We start from the raw sequence: 19,352 nt of genomic DNA on the forward strand, positions 1-19,352 counted from the left end.
CCGGGCCTTTGTCATGCGACCCGAGCCCTTCTCACCATGCTCGGTATTTTTCATCTAGTGGAATTGTAAACCGGACCCTTGTGGTGGGTCCCGAGCCTTTTCCCACTATGCTCGGTATTTTTCATCTAGTGGAATTGTAAGCCAGACCCTTGTGGTGGGTCCCGAGCCTTTTCCCACTGTACTTGGTATTTTTCATTCGGTGGAGTTGTAAACTGGTCCCCTTCTTTGATTAGGTGGTGATGGCTTGCTAGGGAAGTCATTTAGCGGTAGGGGTAGTAACGTCTTTTTCGTCGGGGGGAAATGGCGCTTCGATTTTTGGCTGTTTCCTCGAATTTCCCAATTGACGCCACGTGTCCGCGTCCCATCGGATTAGACAGGGAGGGAGATTAATCGACGTGTGTTGAAACCCTAGCTCTTTTTAAGGCCTTTCTGGGGATTTCATTCTCGCTTTATCTCTTTGTCTCTCTCAGGTGGAGTGGGCTCCCTTCTGCGTTGATTTCTCTAGGTGCCGTTCTTCACCAACTTCCCTCTGGTTTTTGCCCTTCCCCGTTTATCTGCCTCGGTGAGTTATGTGCTTTTTACTTCGTCTGTCATTTGATTATTTTACGATGTCTGTCGCAACCGGTTCCCAGAGTCCGTCTTCCGAGTCAGTAGAAGTAGTGGAGAGGGCTCTGCCAAGGAAAAGGAGGCGGTTGGTGAAAGGCGGGGGCGGCTCTCGAGATGAACAGCTGCCTAGGGAGTTGGAAGATAGCTCCGGGGCTTCTGGATCGTAGTTGGGGGCCGCTCCCTTTGAATCTCCCGCTCAAGTCTCTTCTGCTCGCGAAGCGGAGATTAGGGACATTCGGTCTGGTGCCGTTATCCGCCCTGGCCGGGTGGCGCGTTGTAGGAGTACTTTGGAAGAAGGGGCGGCGGAGAGGATTCGAAGGGAGTTTCACATTCCCGAGGACTATAGGATTAGGGTTCCTTCTTTTAGGGATGGGGTGTGCGAGGGTGCTACGGAGGAGGAGGTAGATTTCTACGTGGAGGCTTTTCGGGCGGGGATTAGGTTTCCGCTCTTGGGTATTATAGTAGAGGCCCTCGAGTTTTACCGAGTGGCCCCCTCCCAACTGGCGCCCAATAGTTGGCGTACTCTCTTGGCCTTTGTGGCCAAGGTGGGTCTTCACAAGGTTCAACCTACCCTTCCTCTGCTCCGGAGTTGCGTAGCCCTTAGCCCATTGGTGAAGGGGGAGGATGGCTGGTTGTACCTGACCCAGCGTCCCCAAGTGAAGATTGCGGCGAACTTGCCCTCTTCCATTAAGAAGTGGAAAGAAGAGTACGTGTTCATCATTCCCCCGTCGGATGCGGGTTGGGGCTTCCCCCATTCTTGGAGGCGCTCTGTTGAGTGGCGAAGGAAAGCCCTCCCCGACGAGTCCGACTGTAGCAAGTTCGACTTGGAGAAGCTTGCCTCCGGGGAGCCTATTGACATTTCTGAGTTTAGATGGGAGAGGGGTCTGAGGAGGCTCGGTTTGCTGGGTTTTGTGGAGAGGAGAACTTGCTGTACGGGCAAGGAAGTGGGCGAGATTTCCGCCAGTCATCGTGGTGAGCCTTTTTCCCTGGGTTGGTCTCCCCCTCGCTTCCCTCTTCCTTTCTTTTTTTATTTTAGCTGTCATTTTCTTTGCGCTGAGTTGCTGTTGCTCTTCTGTTTTTGGCAGCAGACATGTCTTCTCCCGGTGATGCTGTAAGGGGAAAGGGGGTCACGGCGACAGCGGCCAAGGGTCTGGTTAACCGTAAGAAGATCCCTTCAGGCTTCATGACTGCGGCCTGGATAGATCGGTCGCAAACAAGGCTTCCCGCGTCCGCACCGTCGAGTTCTTCCGGTTGGTCGGTTGGAGAGAAGGATACGGCTAGGCCTCCTCCCCGGGAGTTGGAACCTCCCGCCAATAGGGTTGCCCCTTCTTGTGCCAAACAGGGGAAGACCGGCCGTGGGGCCCGTCCTCCTGCCGCTTTTGCGGAGGACATGCCGAGTCGGCTGGAAGGGTCGGTTATGACCAAGCTGCTTCTGGAGCGGATGGAGCTTTCCCCGCAGTGCTATCAGACGCAAGGAGAACTATTTATACCCGACTGGAAGATTGGTGTTGAGGATAGCGTCCTCAGAAATCCCCAGGTTGGGGTGGAGCTAGGGTTGATGACCGCCCTTCCTGGTGATGAGGCTGAGTTAGAAGGCTTCAACCGCAGGGCCCTGAGGGCTTGGTATCTTCAGTCGATGTCTTGCGTAAGTACCGGGTGGCTGGTCCTTTCTGCTTTCATTTTTTCTCTTTTTGGGTTGTCTTCGCAGCAATTCTTTGATGTTTTATTTGTGGCGGGGGCTTTTGTAGGCCCAAACTTTCGCCAGGAAGATGCTGCAGTACATGGTTGAGGATGAGTCCGAGATCGGTGCCTTCGAGGACCGAGTTCGAAAGTTGAGCGAGGACCTGGAGAAGGCCCAAGCCGAAAAGGCAGCGCTTGACGACACCGTTTCTCAACTCCGGGGGGAACTCCAGCTGGCCGAGGATGGGAGGAACCGTGCGGAAAATAACTTTGTGGTGGCCCAGTAAACTTTCGCTGATGAGCTGGTGAAAACGCGGGAGGAATGGCGAGATTTCGAGGAGTTTTTTTAAGGCCGCAGCCTCATTCAGCGTGGATATTGAGATAGATGCTTTCGTTGAATGCCCGCGGCGCGTTGTGAGGTTGATTCTTCCTTCCCTCTCGAGAAGTTGGTGCACGAGGCCGAGGAAGGCGTTCCGGAGGATCTTTTGCCGGCACCAGTGGATACACCGAGACCGGTCGAGGATCCGGCGGTTGCCTCGGAAGTTCCTGTAGTTACTGAGACCTCTAAGGGGGCTCGGACGCCTTGGGGATTTGCTTCTTTTCATGGTTCCATTGACATGCTTGGTCTGTAATAACTTTTGAACTCTCTTTTTTTTTTTTTTATACAATGCGCCGTGGGCCATTTATTAAGTTCTAATTTGGTTGGCGAGAATACTTCTAGTACACCCCCGTAGGGCGTCTTGTTCGTGGAAGGACCATCTTCCCCTCGAGTGATCAGCTCGGAGTTAATGGGTCCCGCCTGCCCTTAAAGGGGAGGTCTTTTTTCATAGGGAGCGTTTTAGGGTATTTTCGGGGGGATCAGCCCAGATGCTCCCTCTGTCCCACTCCCTGTCTTTTTCCGGCCCTTTATTCATCATAGGCCGGAAAGTGGAGATGCACATGGCTCAGGTAGAAACGTTATTCGATTGATTTGTAAAGGGGAAAACATGGCTTTGCTTCTAGAAATCACAAAAAAGGAAACAAACAAAACATCCGTCATATCCTAAAAGAAAAACACAGACATTACCCTACATTTTTACTGGTAAAACTCTCGGAGGTTATCCATGCTTCAACTTCGAGGGACTGGGGTCCCGTCGAGGTGCTCTAGCTGGTAGGCCCCAGGGCGGAGTGCTCGAACGACCCTGTAGGGTCCTTCCCATTTTGGTGCGAGTTTCCTGGTGTTTCGGGGGTCGGATACCTCCGCCCGCCGTAGTACTAGGTCTTCGGGCTTTACTGTGCGCTTTTTTACTCGGGCATTGTAGTATCGTGCCACCCTTTGCTGGTAGGAGACGGTTTGGAGGAGGGCTTTTTCTCTTTTCTCGAGCACGAGATCGAGAGTGTTCCGGAGGAGCTCAGAATTTCCTTATTCGTCGTAGTTCTCCGTGCGGAAGCTGGAGAGGCCGATTTCCAACGGAATGACTGCTTCGGCCCCGAAAGTTAAACTAAAAGGGGACTCCCCGGTTGCGGTCCATGGCGTCGTTCGGTAGGCCCAGAGGACGCTAGGGAGTGCTTCTACCCAGTTCTTTCCAGCTTCTTCCAATTGCTTCTTGAGGCTCTGGAGCAAGATTCTGTTAGTTACCTCCACCTGCTCGTTGGCCCGCGGGTGTGCTACGGAGGCGAAACTGTGTTCAATGCTTAGATTATCGCAGAATCTGTTGAATTCAGCACTTGCGAACTGGGGTCCGTTGTCTGTTACGAGTATTCTTGGAATGCCGAAGCGGCGGACCACGTCATGATAGAAAAACTTCTCCGTTGCTTTTGAATTGGGGTTTGCCACGGCTTTAACTTCGACCCACTTGGTGAAGTAGTCGATGGCGACGTACAACAATGTGTGTGCCCTCGGGGTTTTTGGGAATGGCCCGAGCAGGTCCATGCCCCACATGGCGAAAAGCAGGGGCCTTGCCATCGAGGTGTATGGGGTGGCCGGTTGACGGGGGGTGGTGGCGAACCTCTGGCACGGGCTGCATTTTTTGACGAACTCCTTGGCGTCCCTGAGGATCGTAGCCCAAAAGCAGCCGTGCCTTATGATTTTCTGAGCTAGGATCCTGCCGCCTCCGTGGTCTCTGCATATTCCTTCGTGTACCTCCCGTAGTGCGTATTCCGATTCGGAGGGTACCAGGCATCGGAGGTACGGCCATGTGTGTGACCGTTTGTACAGCCTGGGTCTGTGGACCACGTAGTGGGCGGCTTTTGCGGTTAGGCGTCGGGCTTCCAGTTTGTCTTCGGGTAGTATCCCGTCTTTCAAGTATCGTATGATGGGATCCATCCAGTTTGGTCCTGGTGGAATTTCCAAGACTTGTACCTCATCGATGCTGGGGTGGGACAGTATCTCTGTGAGCACGGCACATAAGTCATGGGTTTCTTCAGAGGCCATTTTCGACAATGCATCCGCTCGATTGTTCATGTCTCGCGGTACCTGGAGAATCTCAACTTCCCCCATTCTCTGCAGCTTTTCTTTTACCTTCTGGAGGTATCTCTTCATTCTGAGGCCCCTGGCCTCGTATGCCCCGTTTACTTGATTGACGACGAGCTGGGAATCGCTATAGACTTTTAAATTTCCTGCGCCGAGCTCCATGGCTAGGCTTAGCCCTGCTAACAAGGCCTCGTATTCAGCCTCGTTGTTGGAGGCTTTGAAATCTAGCCGTAGGGCGTATTCTAATGTGAATCCTTCGGGGCCGTGGAGGAGCACTCCCGCCTCGCGCCCCGTTTTACCTGCTGAGCCATCAACGTGCAGGGTTTAGTGAATCTCGCCGCTCTGTTCCGCAGAGTCTGGCCTCATGTCTTCGCAAGCCGTCTGATTGGTGGGGCCCCTTGCATTTTCCATTATTGCATGTTCCGTGGCGGGGGCTGTGAATTCCACTATAAAGTCGGCAAGGGCCTGGGATTTAATGGCCGGCCTCGGTCGGACCTGTATGTCGAACTCTCCCAACTCGACGGCCCAGCTTACCATCCTGCCCGAGGTCTCCGATTTTTGGAGAATTCTCCTGAGGGGTTGGTCAGTCAAAAGTATTATGGGGTGGGCTTGGAAGTAGGGGCGGAGTTTCCGGGCGGCGCTGACAACTGCAAGGGCGAATTTCTCTATGTTTAAATACCGGACCTCCGTACCGTGGAGGGTCTTGCTTACATAGTACACCGGGTGTTCCTTCTTGTCGCTCTGTTTGGCCAATACCGCACTTACCGCCGTAGGGCTGATGGCGAGATACAAAAATAGTTTTTCCCCCGGCTCAGGTTTGGCTAGTACGGGCGATGTCTAAAGGTACTGTTTCAAGGCGTCGAAGGCCTCTTGGCAGGCCGGGGTCCATTCGAATTCTCATATGTTTTTTAGCTGTTTGAAGAAGGGCTGACATTTCTCCGCTGACTTGGGCATGAAACGACCGAGGGCGATGATTAGTCCTGCGAGCCGCTGCACTTCTACCGCTGTTGTCGGGGGCTCCATGTCCAGGATGGCCCGGATTTTTTCGGGGTTGGCCTCGATGCCTCTCTGGCTAACCATGAACCCTAAGAACCTCCCGGAAGTCACCCCGAAGGCGCATTTTGCGGGATTCAGCTTCATCCGGGCTCGTCGCAGGGTGTCAAAGGTTTCTTGAAGGTCAGAGATGTGTGTGGAGGCTTCCAAACGTTTTACCAGCATGTCATCAACATACACCTCCACGTTCCTTCCGATCTGTTCCCGGAATAGCTTGTTCACGAGCCGCTGGTATGTGGCCCCCGCGTTTTTCAACCTGAAGGGCATCACAGTATAGCAGTAGACGCCTTGATCGATGATGAACGCAGTTTTCGGGATGTCCGGTTCGTGCATTTTTACCTGATTGTAACCGGAGAAGGCATCCAGGAAGGTGAGGAGCTCGTGCCTGGATGTGGCGTCGATGAGCTGGTCTATTCGCGGGAGAGGGTAGGGGTCTTTCGGGCAGGCTCGGTTTAGGTCTGTGAAGTCTATACAGGCCCGTCAGCCCCCACTGGCTTTCTTGACCATGACCACATTTGACAGCCACTCGGGGTACCGGATCTCTCTGATAAATCCGACTTGTAGCAGTTTCTCCACTTCGGCTTTTATGTGAGTTTGGCGCTCTACCGCGAAGTTCCTCTTTTTCTATCGGACGGGTTTGAGGGTTGGATTTACGTTTAACCTGTGAACGGCCAATTCCTTGGGTATCCCGGGCATGTCCTGAGAGGACCATGCGAACACGTCTTTGTTGGCTCTGAGGAAATTGATCATTTGGTCTCGCAAGGTGCCTTTCAGCAGGGAATAAATCCGGACTTGTTTCTCCGGCTGATCTTGGGCTATGGGGATGGAGTCTAGCTCCTCGGCGGGCTCTCCTCTGATCGTACGGGCCCACTCCAGGGGGTCTTCACTCCCGATCGTGCGGGCCCACTTGTCGCGTAGCATTGGCTTGCTATCATCTGCTGCTCCCGAACTTCCCCTACCCCGGTTTGAGTGGGGAATTTCATCTTGAGGTGGGGGGTGGAGACTACCGCTCCCAAGTCTCTCAGAGCGGGGCGCCCTATGATGGTGCTGTAGGTGAAAGGTATGTCTACGACCATGAAGGTGGTCAAGATGGTCTTTTGGAGGGGATACGTCCCAAAGGTTACGGGTAAGTTGATTTTGCCATTGACCCGCACCGACGCCCCGGAGAACCCGTAGATGGAGTACTCTGCGGCTCCCAGTCTCCCTTCGCCCTCGCCCAGTTTCATCTCTTCGAAGGTTCCAAGGTATAGCACATTGACGGAGCTTCCCGTGTCGACCAGAATTTTTCCTATGTCGAAGTTGGCGATGACTAGCCTGACGACCAGTGCGTCGTCATGAGGGACTTGTAGTCCGTTGAGGTCTTCAGAGGAGAATGTGATGACCTGATCCTCATGGAGGGGATCCGTCCGGGCCTTTTTGGAAGGTATTTCTAGGGAAAACACCCGCTCTGCATACGCTCGCCAGCCAGCCGTTGTTGGTCCCCCCCGCCGCCGGTCCGCCCGCGATGATGTTGATTTTTCCGATAATGGTAGGCGGTTGTTCGCTAGCCTGGGGCCGTTCAGGGGGCTCTTCTTTCTTGGGGCGCTGGTGGCGGCGTGTGTCGTGTCTACTGCGGGATCGGTGCCTGCTTCGGGAGCGATGCCTGCTCGGGGATCGGCGTCGGCTTGTGGATCGGAGTCGGCTACTGGACCGACGCCTGCTGTGTGACTGACGCCTGCCTCTGGGTTCGTCAGCGGGGTGATGGGCCTCGTGCGAGTTTTCGCCAGGGCTCCTGAGATATTGATTTATGTGCCCTTCCTCGGCCAGTTTTTCTAACTGGAGCCGGAGGTGGAAACAATGATCAGTTTCGTGGCCGTGGTCCCCGTGGAATTCGTAAAACTTTCTTGTGGACCGCTTCTTCGGGTCCGTGTCCATTCTCTTGGGGAGGTCAGGAGACCCTGATCTCTGATAGCTAGCAGGACATGGGAGAGGGGAACCTTCAGTGGGGCGCTTCCCAGTCTTTCGAAGACGGGGACGGGGTTCCGGCTCGCCTGTCTTTCCTCGGCCCGTGGCCTCATGGCCCTTCGGCCGTCGTTGTTTTTTCTTTCATCGGGGCCGGGCCGGCTCTGCTCTTGGGCGCAGGCTTCTTCTGCTCGTACAAATTTGTCAGCCTTGGATTCAAGCTCCTGCAGGTCTCGCGGTGGCTTGAGGGTAAGATGCAGCTTGAGAGTCAGGTCAGTGGTGGCATGCTTCAGTGTTGCGACCGCTATTTGGACGTCCATGTTAGAAAGTTGGGCCAATTCGGCGTTGAATTTCAACATGAAGTCTCTTAGGGTCTCGTTTCTTCATTGTCGGAGGGCTAAGAGGGCGTCCGCTGGATCGTGGCAGAGGCGGTTGTTGGCAAATCTTGCGCTGAACTTCCTTCCGAATTCATGGAAGGATGCGATGGAGTCGGGCTCCAATCTCATGTACCAGTCGTTAGCGGTCTTTCTTAACATGGAGGCAAAGGCTCTGCACATAAATCCGTCCGACGTGCCTCGGAGCGTCATTACCCTTTTGAAAGTTTGGAGGAACTCAAGAGGGTCTGTGCTCCCGTCGTACAGACCTAAACGGGAGAGATCTATTCCTGCTTCCACTGGGGTCTTTAGGACCTCCGAGGTGAACGGGGATGCTGTTTCCCTCTCCCATTCGTCGAGGATGCCGTGGGCGTAAGGCTTTTTCATTTTCAGTTTTACTTCTCGGATTTGCCTCTGTAGGTTGGCTATCGGGTCCATGCCGGGGGGTTGCGCTGAGGTCTTTACCTCCTCCGTCCCAGCTGGGGGCGGTTCCTAGAAACTAGCAGTCCGGGCAGGGGGAGCGCGGCTTAGCGTAGCTTGCTTCCCGTCGTTTCGCTGGTGTCCCCTAGCTGTGGGAGGCAAAGGGCTATTTGCCGATGGGGATGGCGTCCGGCGGGTCGGTACTAGCCTTCGCCGGGGATGACGCTCCCCGGCTGTTCCTCGTCACCTTCGTCGTACGCTTCCGTCTGGTCATGTGTTGCCAGGGGCCTCCCCGGGGCCGGAGGTTCCGGCTGAGGCAAGCATTGGAGTAGCTCTTGGCGGAGTTCGTTGAACATTTCCATGGTGGGGACCATTTGCGGTGCGCTGGAGGAGGGCTGGTGTCGGCCCGAGAGACGTGAGTTTGGCTCCCGGGAACTTGAGGCGTGGGTTTGTGCGTGTTGAGACTGGCTCTGGGTCATTACCCCTATTTCTTGCTGTTGGGTGTGATTTCTCATCGCCGTAAGGCGTTCAGTACTCGACGAGTCCCACGGATGATGCCAATATGATGGCGTCTGAATCCGAGTCTGCGATCGCGCGGTCAGTAGAGGGCCTCCGTGGGGTCTGCAATCACAAACAAAGGGGGTCAGGGGGTCCGGGGTGGGTCCCGGACGACCACCTCGACACCCAAGTCAGATCCTTCGACCAATCAATATAAAGGACATCGAGAAGAGGAGAGGGTTCGATCAAGTTTACCAGGACCAAGGCGCAGGTTCTTTTCTGGGTGTACGGATGGATGGGTCGAAGGGGACTAACAGGGAGACTGGGATTAAGTTCCTAGTCTCCTCTGTTGTTGCCTTGCCTCTTTTTCCGATTGTTTTGTGGGAGCTGAGAAAAAAAGATCCTTCTCTTCTTCCCCTCTCTTGCTTTTTAAAGGGTGGCGCGCGGACCTTTTCATCATTATGGAGAGAAGACCTTCCTTGGCGGGATTGGGCCGTTCCCCTGTCTGGATGGCGCGCGCAGTTTCGCTGGATAATCCCTTTCATAATTTGTGATGATGAGGTTTGGACAGCGAGAAGGTGATACATGTCGTAATCGTACGGTCTTGCCATTTCCCAACGTCTTTCTTCATGATGGTTAGGCACTATTGGTGCATGGACGACACGTTGCTTAGTTCTCTCTAAATCCTTTCTAGTGATTTCTGTCCCATCGTCATATTTGAACTGCCTTATGAATTGCTCACCGATGTCTTTCCATGTCCTATAACGAGTCTTGTCTAGGACCATGAACCACCTTCTAGCGACTTTGGTTAGGGAAACCGGGAACAATTGAGCCATTTGCTCAGGAGATAAGCCTTGAGGCTGACACATGATGGTAAACATCTGTAAATGGGTGATTGGACAACCCACACCATCATATTTGTCGAAATCTGGCATTTGAAAATTGGCAGGGAGACGGATTTCAGGAAACAGTGTAAGATCGCTTGGATTGAAACCACCCTGGTCTTGAAACTGGATGTCTTGAACCTTCCTGGTAAGTCTTTCTAATTTCTCCATAACTGTCTTATCAGCCATTGACTGAGAAGGCCTACTGCGATCCTCACTGTACTGCTCTTTTTCCAAATCTTCTTTGATTTTATCAGGGATGGGAATGAATACTGGCTGGACAGGTGCGGCTGAAGTAGCTGTATGGTGCATGGGCCCTTTATCTTTGGACAACGACGGTCCCAACTTCTCAGAAAGCTGAGCCTTGATAACTCGGTTTTCTTCTTTGAGTTCTTGAAGTTGCTGGAGAATCAAAGTGAGAGTATCGGAAATAGCAGCGGGTGGAAGACCATCTTGGTTGTCTGCCATTGGTGAGGATGAGGTTGAGAAAGAAGGAGATGCTGGGGTTCTCAGAGAAGGTGGCGGGGAGACAGATTTCCTCTCTAATCGTGAAGAGATCCGAACCCAAGGAGTAGTAGGGTTAGCTATGATGTTTACTGCCCTGAAATATTTGAAAAACATATTTTAAGATCACAGAGAAAAACAGACGATGATACACACATAAACGAAGATAATGAAAGAGAAAGATGGACTTTATTGATTAATCATTAAAGCTTGAGTACATGGTTCACTCTTTCAAAGATAAACTGATAAGATTAAACATGACATTAAGCACTCTTTCTAGACTTATTCTTTGGACGACAATCTCCCTCAGCTGACTCTTTTAAAGGTTTGATGATTCTGACATCCCAAGCAGATGAAACGGCTTTGACAATCTTGGACTTGAGATCCTCAGGCGGATAGAAATGACGAAGGGGATGCACAATAGATTGCTCCCTTCCATACTGACGCAGGATCCTGGCAGGAACATAAAAGGAAGTCTTTTTGAGACCAAGAAGGCGAACGTAATTAGCTTCTCCGGTGTTGAAGACAGCTTCTTGGATTCCAAGAATTTTCCAATAAATCTGATCTTGTTGGCTTCAGCCCAATCGCTTTTATGATCGAAAGAAACATCATGACGCCATTCACTGAAGGTGTATAACGTATAATCGAAATGCACAGGAGCTGCGATTTTTAGCTTGTGGCATAACCACACCTGAAGTAAAGCAGGACATCCTGAGAAGAACCCAACGAAGGAGCGAACATAAGAGCCTGGACCTGAGCTGGCAAGAAGGCGAGCCATATCATCCAATCCATTGAAGGTTTTTGCAAGTATAGTAGGAATTGGATTGGCGCCACGATCCATTTGATCAACGAGATCTAAAAGAATAGCTGACGCAAAGCGAGAAGGCTGGACAGTGAGGAACCTAGCAAAGGAGCAGAATCTCAGAGCGCGACGTCGGGCTTTCTGAATATCAACAGCACCAATGTGTCCAACAGGAGGGTAAATGTCAATCAGTTGTTGCATGGACACTTCTTGGCCTTTCATGAAAGAGTTCATGGATTCATCTGGATTATTCATCAAGCGAAGGAACAAAGGACGATAATCTGGTACACAGGATGGCTTCACCAGAGGGCCATCCACAGGATATTCCAATAAGGCACACCATTCTTCAAAGATGGGACACATTTCTTGGTTGCCAAAACGGAAGACATGATGATCGGGAGCCCAACATTCTGATGCAGCATAGAGTAATCCCCAATCGAGCTTAATGGTTGCCACGTAGCCGAAGAGATTTTTCTCTTGCTCACTTATGGCATAGATGTAAGATTCTCTTAATGTACCACAGATCCAATCAAGAATTGTACGAGTAGACATGGTGCCTGTAAGCCAAGAGAGGGGATACAAGAATGATCAAGACTACATGAACATGAGATTGCGATAAGTTCCTGTAGACACCCCATTTTGCTCTGCTTTGATTAAAAAAGAAATTAGGGTTTCGCTGTCAATTTTTCAGTGTTTTCTATTCCGGTGTTCGTCCCTTACGCTTTCTCAAATCTTTCTGGTCATTTCTGCAATGTTCTGATTTTTTCCGCTAAAGTGCGGAGAAGGGTTATTCGTGAGAATCCGAGCAAGGGAGAATTTGTACCCGTTTGGTGGGCCCGCATTGAACATTTGTTTAAAATTGAATCAACCGGGGGCCCACGTTGTGGGGCCCACGTTGTGGGGCCCGCGTTGTGGGGCCTCAATGGGGCCTCTTGTGAGGCCTCTTATGAAGAGCAATGATGGTAGCTCTCCACTAAGACAACATGATGGGCCCTCCACTAAGAACAATAATGATGGATTCTCCACTAAGAAACATGATGGGCCCTCCACTAAGAACAATAATGATGGATTCTCCACTAAGAAACATGATGGGCCCTCCACTAAGAACAATAATGATGGATTCTCCACTAAGAAACATGATGGGCCCTCCACTAAGAACAATAATGATGGATTCTCCACTAAGAGGGACAACATGATGAGCTCTCCACCAACATATCTCTCTCTCTCTCTTTCTCTCCCTATATATATCTTCCTTCCCATCCATAAAAAAAAGGAGAAATTTATCTTCCATTATCTCTTTCTCTTCCATTATCTCTTCTAATCACTCCCTCCAATCCCTTTCCTTAATATATTCTTCCATCCCTCTCCCTAATATTCTTCTTCCATTATCTCTTCACTCCCTCAATCACTCCCTCTAAACACTCCAGAGAAAGCGAAAGACGGCGGAGCGGATCGGCGGCGGCAGGATTTTTTATATTTTTTTGGATTGGGCGGAGATCTTCACCACAGGTAGGTGCATTGTTCTCAAAATATTTCTGTATTTTTCCGAATTTTTCTGATTTTTTCCGCAAATTGTGTTTTAAAAATGGAAAACTCTTCAAAAAAAAAACATCTTTTGACGAAGAAAAATTAAATTATATACCAAACAGATTCTAAAATTAATGAAATTTCGTGGGAAAATAATATGTTACTGATTCATTTTACCATGAATTTATAAAGATTTTTGGAGTTTATTTGGTATATTATTTAATATTTTCTTTGAAACTTATCAGATTTTAGGAGAATTGTTACTAACATCAGATCATCATTAAAATTCATAAATTTTTTACAGTAGTCTTATCTTCCATATTACTTGTTACTGTAAAATTTTCGTGTTATTTGGATCTGTTTTAATATGGGATGTAGTGTTAATTTATAATCTGGTCTGGAAATTGTAAAATCCGAAATTGGTAGTAAATAATTTCTAAAATTCATGAAAATCTCACTGCATGCTATTTTGATTCATATAGTATTTCTGTAGAAATTTCATAGAATGTAGAGTTATATTTCTACTAGTTTATGTGTTAATTGTGCAATCTGGACATTTAATGGTTTAATCAAGATTAAATGTGAATTTAATGTAAAAATATGCAAAACTCATCCTGTAAGCTACATACATTTTCATCTTGCTGCTGTAGAAATTTCAAATCATTTCGAATTTATTTGCAACAATTTCACTTGTAAAACCGCTCATATGCTTAAAATTGATAAAATCCATGGAAAATTCGAAATTAATTGAAAATCATATAAAAATTCCTAAAGAACTTTAAAATTCTGTCACATGTTCACTCCTTAATCCATTGAAACAGAAATTTTAGGATCTTTAGATTTTCCTGGAAAAATGGCCAGTGCATCCATAATCGTATCCCAATTGCAACTTGATCTTTGACAATTTGAATATTTAAGTTATAGCATGTTGTTGGCTCCGAGGTTAGTGTCCACGGAAATCCTGAGATTCTGCCAGGCAATAAGATGCTATAACCTAAGTATTAAATTGCACAAGGAAAGAGCGCACGATTCCCTCCTTTGGATGCCATTCAAGGCCGAAATTGGTGAACCCTAGAACCATTGGTAATCCTTAAATGTCTAGAAACTGAAAATCTTCGAAATCTGAAACTCATTAACCTCGAGAACTTAAATCGATTTATCTTGTGTCTTTCGGAACCATTGGATTATGGTTTCCAATCTAAGAACCATTAGAGCCCAATTTAGGAACACTGGTGTCGTGCCGTGTCCTAGGTTTTAGGGAGTCCTAGAGTTAGGAGTCCAGCCTCATCACGGACGCTTGCTATGAATAGCAACCGTACCATAGGTCTAGTTACACTAGTCACCCGATCTTTCCCTAGGACAAGCCTAGTAAACTAGGATGTAGGCAAAACCTGCATTAGTCTAAGGGACAACTTGCATTCAGATAAGAATCATATAGCATCTTAGATGAAATCCTAAGATAATAAAATCCTCAACTTGAATTAAATAATTCCTCTTAAAACTGTTGAAACAGTCAAATCCGTCTAAGTCGGTGTCCTAGTTGAGTTAGGCATATGTAGCTTAGCTTAGGTGCACCGAACTACGTCGACTCTGATCCCAGTGAGGCTTGGGTACGTAGGCAGCTTGGATGTCTGATGGCATACCACCCGCGAGTCGGCACCACAACAAATTGTGGTGTTTTGTATATTAATTTTCTTGTAAATACTTAATCAAATCAGTTAGGGTTTTCCATGAAATTAGAATTCTAGGAGAACTTTCACTTAGAATGAATCCAGACAAATTAATAAATCAAGATACACATCTAGGATTCACATTGAAATTAGATTCTAGGATGCATGTCACTTAGTTCGCACATTAACATAGAGTTGAATGAGCCATTTAAAATAAATTTAAAAGAGTTAGCTTTTGGAATCGAAGACCGATTATCGGGTAGGAATGGTGCATGTGGTGGATAAATCCCCATACCTTCCATTCTTGTAACCAGGTAGCGAGTCTAGATTTCTGGTTAATTATGGGTCCTAGATCTCACATCTAGGTGGCGACTCTGTCAGTCTCTTTCGTGTGGAATTCGGATTGCCTTAGTGATCCCAAGTCCACAGGAAAGACGAATTCAAATCAATAATTAAATGCACACGCCAATCGCGTGGGTACAAGAGACCAAGAGAGAGAGCGCGGCGGCTCGCGCCCCACGCCCCTCTCGCGGGATCTGGCTCCCACAGTCTGGCGACTCTGCTGGGGACCACCTAACTTCATTAAAATTCCAAAAGATAATTCATTTGAATTTAATTTAACTGGCTCATAAAAACTTTATGCTTGTTAGATTAGTTTGTATGCTTTATTTTCTCATCACATATACTCAAACTTAATCTAACAAAACCTGAAGGCATCATAGATTGCGCGAACTTATTGCACACACTTACATCACTTTCATCTAAACCCCTGCATCTCACATGCACACACGTCCTATTTTAGGAACCCGGAGTGTTATCTACCATGGTTGACTGGGATTTCATCACCTGGTGCCTCTGTGCTAGAGAAGCATTCCACCCTTAGCCTAGTACCTTTATGGTACGTAAACGGATCTCTTGTTCACGTACTGATACGCCGGACACTGGTACAGTATATCGAACAGGGATTCGCGCTAAGGGAACTCTTGGCCTTACCCCTAGATTAACCCACACATGCATGTAGTATACGAACACATGTGCATCACGTGTGTGAGCCTAGTTTAGGATATCCTACCTATTTGTGTCTAGATTAGGCCGTAGACCATCTTCTAATGGCTACGATCGGTCCTAGGTACACAAACAAAGTCATGAGTCGAGATCCTCTCTCCACTCCGCTAGATTAGGATTAGGGTTGATGCCTTCAGGTAACACTGATAAAATGTGCAAAGATTAAAAAACTTTCCCTTTGGGGTTAGGATTTAAATCCCATTCATTTCCAAAGATCTCATAGGATTAGTCATTCATGATCCATCCGTTGAAAGCAATCTTATGCTATCTCATCTCATCTCGATCGTACGATTTTTAATCTTATATTATCTGATTCGATCGAGTATCCATACTTCCTTTATATTGGTAGGAACTCATCCTAATCTCATGTTCATGTAATCCTGATTATCCCTGTATCCTTTCTCCTGGCTCACAGACACCATGTCTACTCGTACAATTCTTGATTGGATCCGTGGTACATTAAGAGAATCCCATATCTATGCCATAAGTGAGCAAGAGAAAAATCTCTTCGGTTACGTGGCCACCATCAAGCTCGATTGGGGATTACTCTATGCTGCATCAGAGTGTTGGGATCCCGATCATCATGTCTTCCGTTTTGGCAACCAAGAAATGTGTCCCACCTTTGAAGAATGGTGTGCCTTATTGGAATATCCTGTAGATGGCCCTCTGGTGAAGCCATCTTACGTGTCGGATTATCGTCCTTTGTTCCTTCGCTTGATGAATAATCCAGATGAATCCATGAACTCTTTCATCAAAGACCAGGAAGTGTCCATGCAACAACTGATTGACATTTACCCTCCTGTTGGGCATATTGGTGCTGTTGATATTCAAAAAGCCCGAGGTCGCGCTCTGAGATTCTGCTCCTTTGCTAGGTTCCTCACTGTCCAGCCTTCTCGCTGTGCGTCAGCTGTTCTCTTGGACCTCGTTGATCAGATGGATCGTGGCGCCAATCCAATTCCTACTATGCTTGCAGAAACCTTTAATGGATTGGATGAGATGGCTCGTCTTCGTGCCAGCTCAGGTCCAGGCTCTTATGTTCGATCTTTTGTTGGGTCCTTCTCAGGATGTCCTGCATTACTTCAGGTGTGGTTATGCCACAAGCTAAAAATTGCAGCTCCTGTGCATTTTGATCATACGTTATACACCTTCAGTGAATGGCGTCATGATGTTTCTTTCGATCATAAAAGCGATTGGGTTGAATGGTTAAATTCTCGCCAACAAGATCAGATTTATTGGCAAATCCCTGGAATCGAAGAAGCTGTCTTCAACACTGGAGAAGCTAACTACGTTCGCCTTCTTGGTCTCAAAAAGACTTCCTTTTATGTTCCTGCCAGGATTCAGCGTCAGTATGGAAGGGAGCAATCCATTGTGCCTCCCCTTCGTCATTTCTATCCGCCTGAGGATCTTAAGCCCAAAATTGTCAAAGCTGTTTCATCTGCTTGGGATGCCAGAATCATCAAATCTTTAAAGGAGTCAGTTGAGAAGGATTGTCGTCCGAAGAAGAAGTCTAAAAAGAGTGCTTAGTTCCATGTTTAATCTTATCCGTTTATCTTCGAAAGAATGAATCATGTACTCAAACTTTAATGATTGATCAATAAAGTTCATCTTTCTTTCTCATTATCTTGGTCTATGCGTATATCCTCGTCTACTCCTTTCTGATTTTAAAATATGTCTTTCAAATATTGCAGGGCCGAAGACACCATAGCTAACCCTACTACTCCTTGGGTTCGGGTCTCTTCTCGATTGCAGAGGAAATCTGTATCCCCGCCACCTTCTCTAAGAACCCCAGCATCTCCTTCTTTCCCGTCCTCATCCTCACCAATGGCAAACAACCAAGATGGTCTTCCACCCACTGCTATTACCGATACTCTTACCTTGATTCTCCAACAGCTTCAAGAACTCAAAGAAGAAAACCGAGTTATCAAGGCTCAGCTTTCTGAAAAGTTGAGACCTTCGTTGTCCAAGGATAAAGGGCCTGTGCACCAAGCAGCTACTTCAGCAGCACCTGTCCAGCCAGTGTTCATCAATATCCATGATAAAACCGAAGAAGATTTGGAAAAAGAGCAGTATAGCGAGAATCGCAGTAGACCTTCTCAGTCCATGGTTGATAAGTCTGTTATGGAGAAATTAGAGACTCTTACCAGAAAAGTTCAAGACATTCAGTTTCAAGACCAGGGTAGTTTCAATCCCAGTGATCTTACTCTATTTCCCGAAATCCGCCTTCCTGCTAATTTTCAAATGCCCGATTTCGACAAATATGATGGTGTGGGTTGTCCAATCACACATTTACAAATGTTCACCATCATGTGTCAGCCTCAAGGCTTATCTCCTGAGCAAATGGCTCAATTGTTCCCAGTTTCCCTAACCAAGGTTGCTAGGAGATGGTTCATGGTCTTGGACAAGACTCGTTACAGGACATGGAAGGATATCGGCGAGCAATTCATCAGGCAGTTCAAATATGATGATGGGACAGAAATCACCAGAAAGGATTTAGAGAGAACAAAACAAGACTCGAGAGAATCCTTTCTGATTTTTGTGAAAAGATGGAGGAGAATAGCAGCTCAGATGATGGAGCGCCCGTCTGAGGAGGAGCAAGTCCAGATAATCATGAAAAATATTTCCCCCCAGCTCCAGTATCACATGTCATTGCAATACTATCCAGACTTCAAACACTTCATTGTGGCTGGCACCCAGATAGAGGAGGCTATGGCTCAAGGTGTATTCAACCGTAGCAACCCAAATCCTAGAGATTTCAAAAAATCCCCACCAGCCCAAGTCAGTAGTATCTCCCATTCCAATGCTCAATCCTCTAAATCCCAGGAACCTCTAGTAATGGACTATGCTCAACCTGCGACCGCACCTCGGCAACAAGCCCGGGTAGAATTTACTCCTCTTCCCATTCCATCTTCGGAGGTGCTTAAGCAGTGTCTGGCTTCAGGTCGCATAACCCTACCTGCCACCCGGCCTCCCCCCAATCCTTTACCTGCCAATTGGCGAGCCGACCTACACTGTGAGTATCACAGGGGTCCTGGTCATCTTACAGACAATTGCATCGCCTTGAAATTCAGAATCCAGAAACTTATTGATGAGAAAGTCATTGCATTCCAACCAAGACCCAATGTTACCCAAAACCCGCTACCTGGTCATGCTAATCCTCCCGCTGCCGTTAATGCCATAACCATAGGAGATCCTGAGTTTGACCCTCTCACCCTCATATGTGCTTTAGAACCCATTTCTGAACCCGAAATCATCTTCTGTGATGAATCATACCTGAGGGAGTCTGTACCTCCCTTGGTAATCACCTATGAGCCACAAGTCCCTCAAATTATCACCTATGGTGAGCCAGAATTGGATGAAGTCAGACATGTGACAAGGGGTGGAAGAATTTTCAAACCTGCTGAATTAAGAGTCGAAAATCCAGGGGCATTGGCTCGAGGAGAGGAGCCGCAATACGTGAAGGACCCAGATGATGAAGTTGTTCAGCAGTTGAAGAAAACTCAGGCTGTCATATCTGTTTGGGGGTTGTTGATAGCATCGAAGAAACACAGAGAGGCTGTGTTGAAAGAACTGAATACCACACAGGTGTCCTCAGAAATATCTCCAGAGCAACTAGCTGAAGTTGTCGCTCTGACACACGCCACCAGGGCCATTAGTTTCTCAGACCAGGAGCTGCCTCCTCAAGGTCGGAATCATGCTAGAGCTCTTCATGTCACTGTTGTTTGCGAAGGCAAGAAAGTACCGTCTGTGCTGGTAGATAATGGATCCGCGTTGAATGTATGTCCATTAAGAACTGCCATTACCTTGGGTTTCGGTCCCACTGATTTTGCCGAATCAACCCTTGGTATCCTCGCATATGACAATACCCGCAGAAATGTG

General features: G+C 48.2%; 1 protein-coding gene across 1 annotated transcript; it reads left to right on the forward strand.

Annotated features, from left to right (window-relative positions):
* Positions 1-12,497: 12,497 nt before the first annotated feature.
* Positions 12,498-17,181, forward strand: LOC143888698 (uncharacterized). Its single transcript, XM_077393127.1, has 3 exons — positions 12,498-12,723; positions 15,892-16,965; positions 17,165-17,181. Exons 2-3 carry the CDS (start codon positions 15,897-15,899, stop codon positions 17,179-17,181), a joined length of 1,086 nt encoding a protein of 361 aa, XP_077249242.1. The 5' UTR covers positions 12,498-12,723; positions 15,892-15,896.
* The last annotated feature ends 2,171 nt before the right edge of the window (positions 17,182-19,352 follow it).

Source organism: Tasmannia lanceolata, unplaced genomic scaffold (assembly GCF_043159265.1).
Source record: "Tasmannia lanceolata isolate RefF3 unplaced genomic scaffold, GAP_Taslan_0.1 ptg000012l, whole genome shotgun sequence".
Taxonomy (NCBI): Eukaryota; Viridiplantae; Streptophyta; class Magnoliopsida; order Canellales; family Winteraceae; genus Tasmannia; species Tasmannia lanceolata.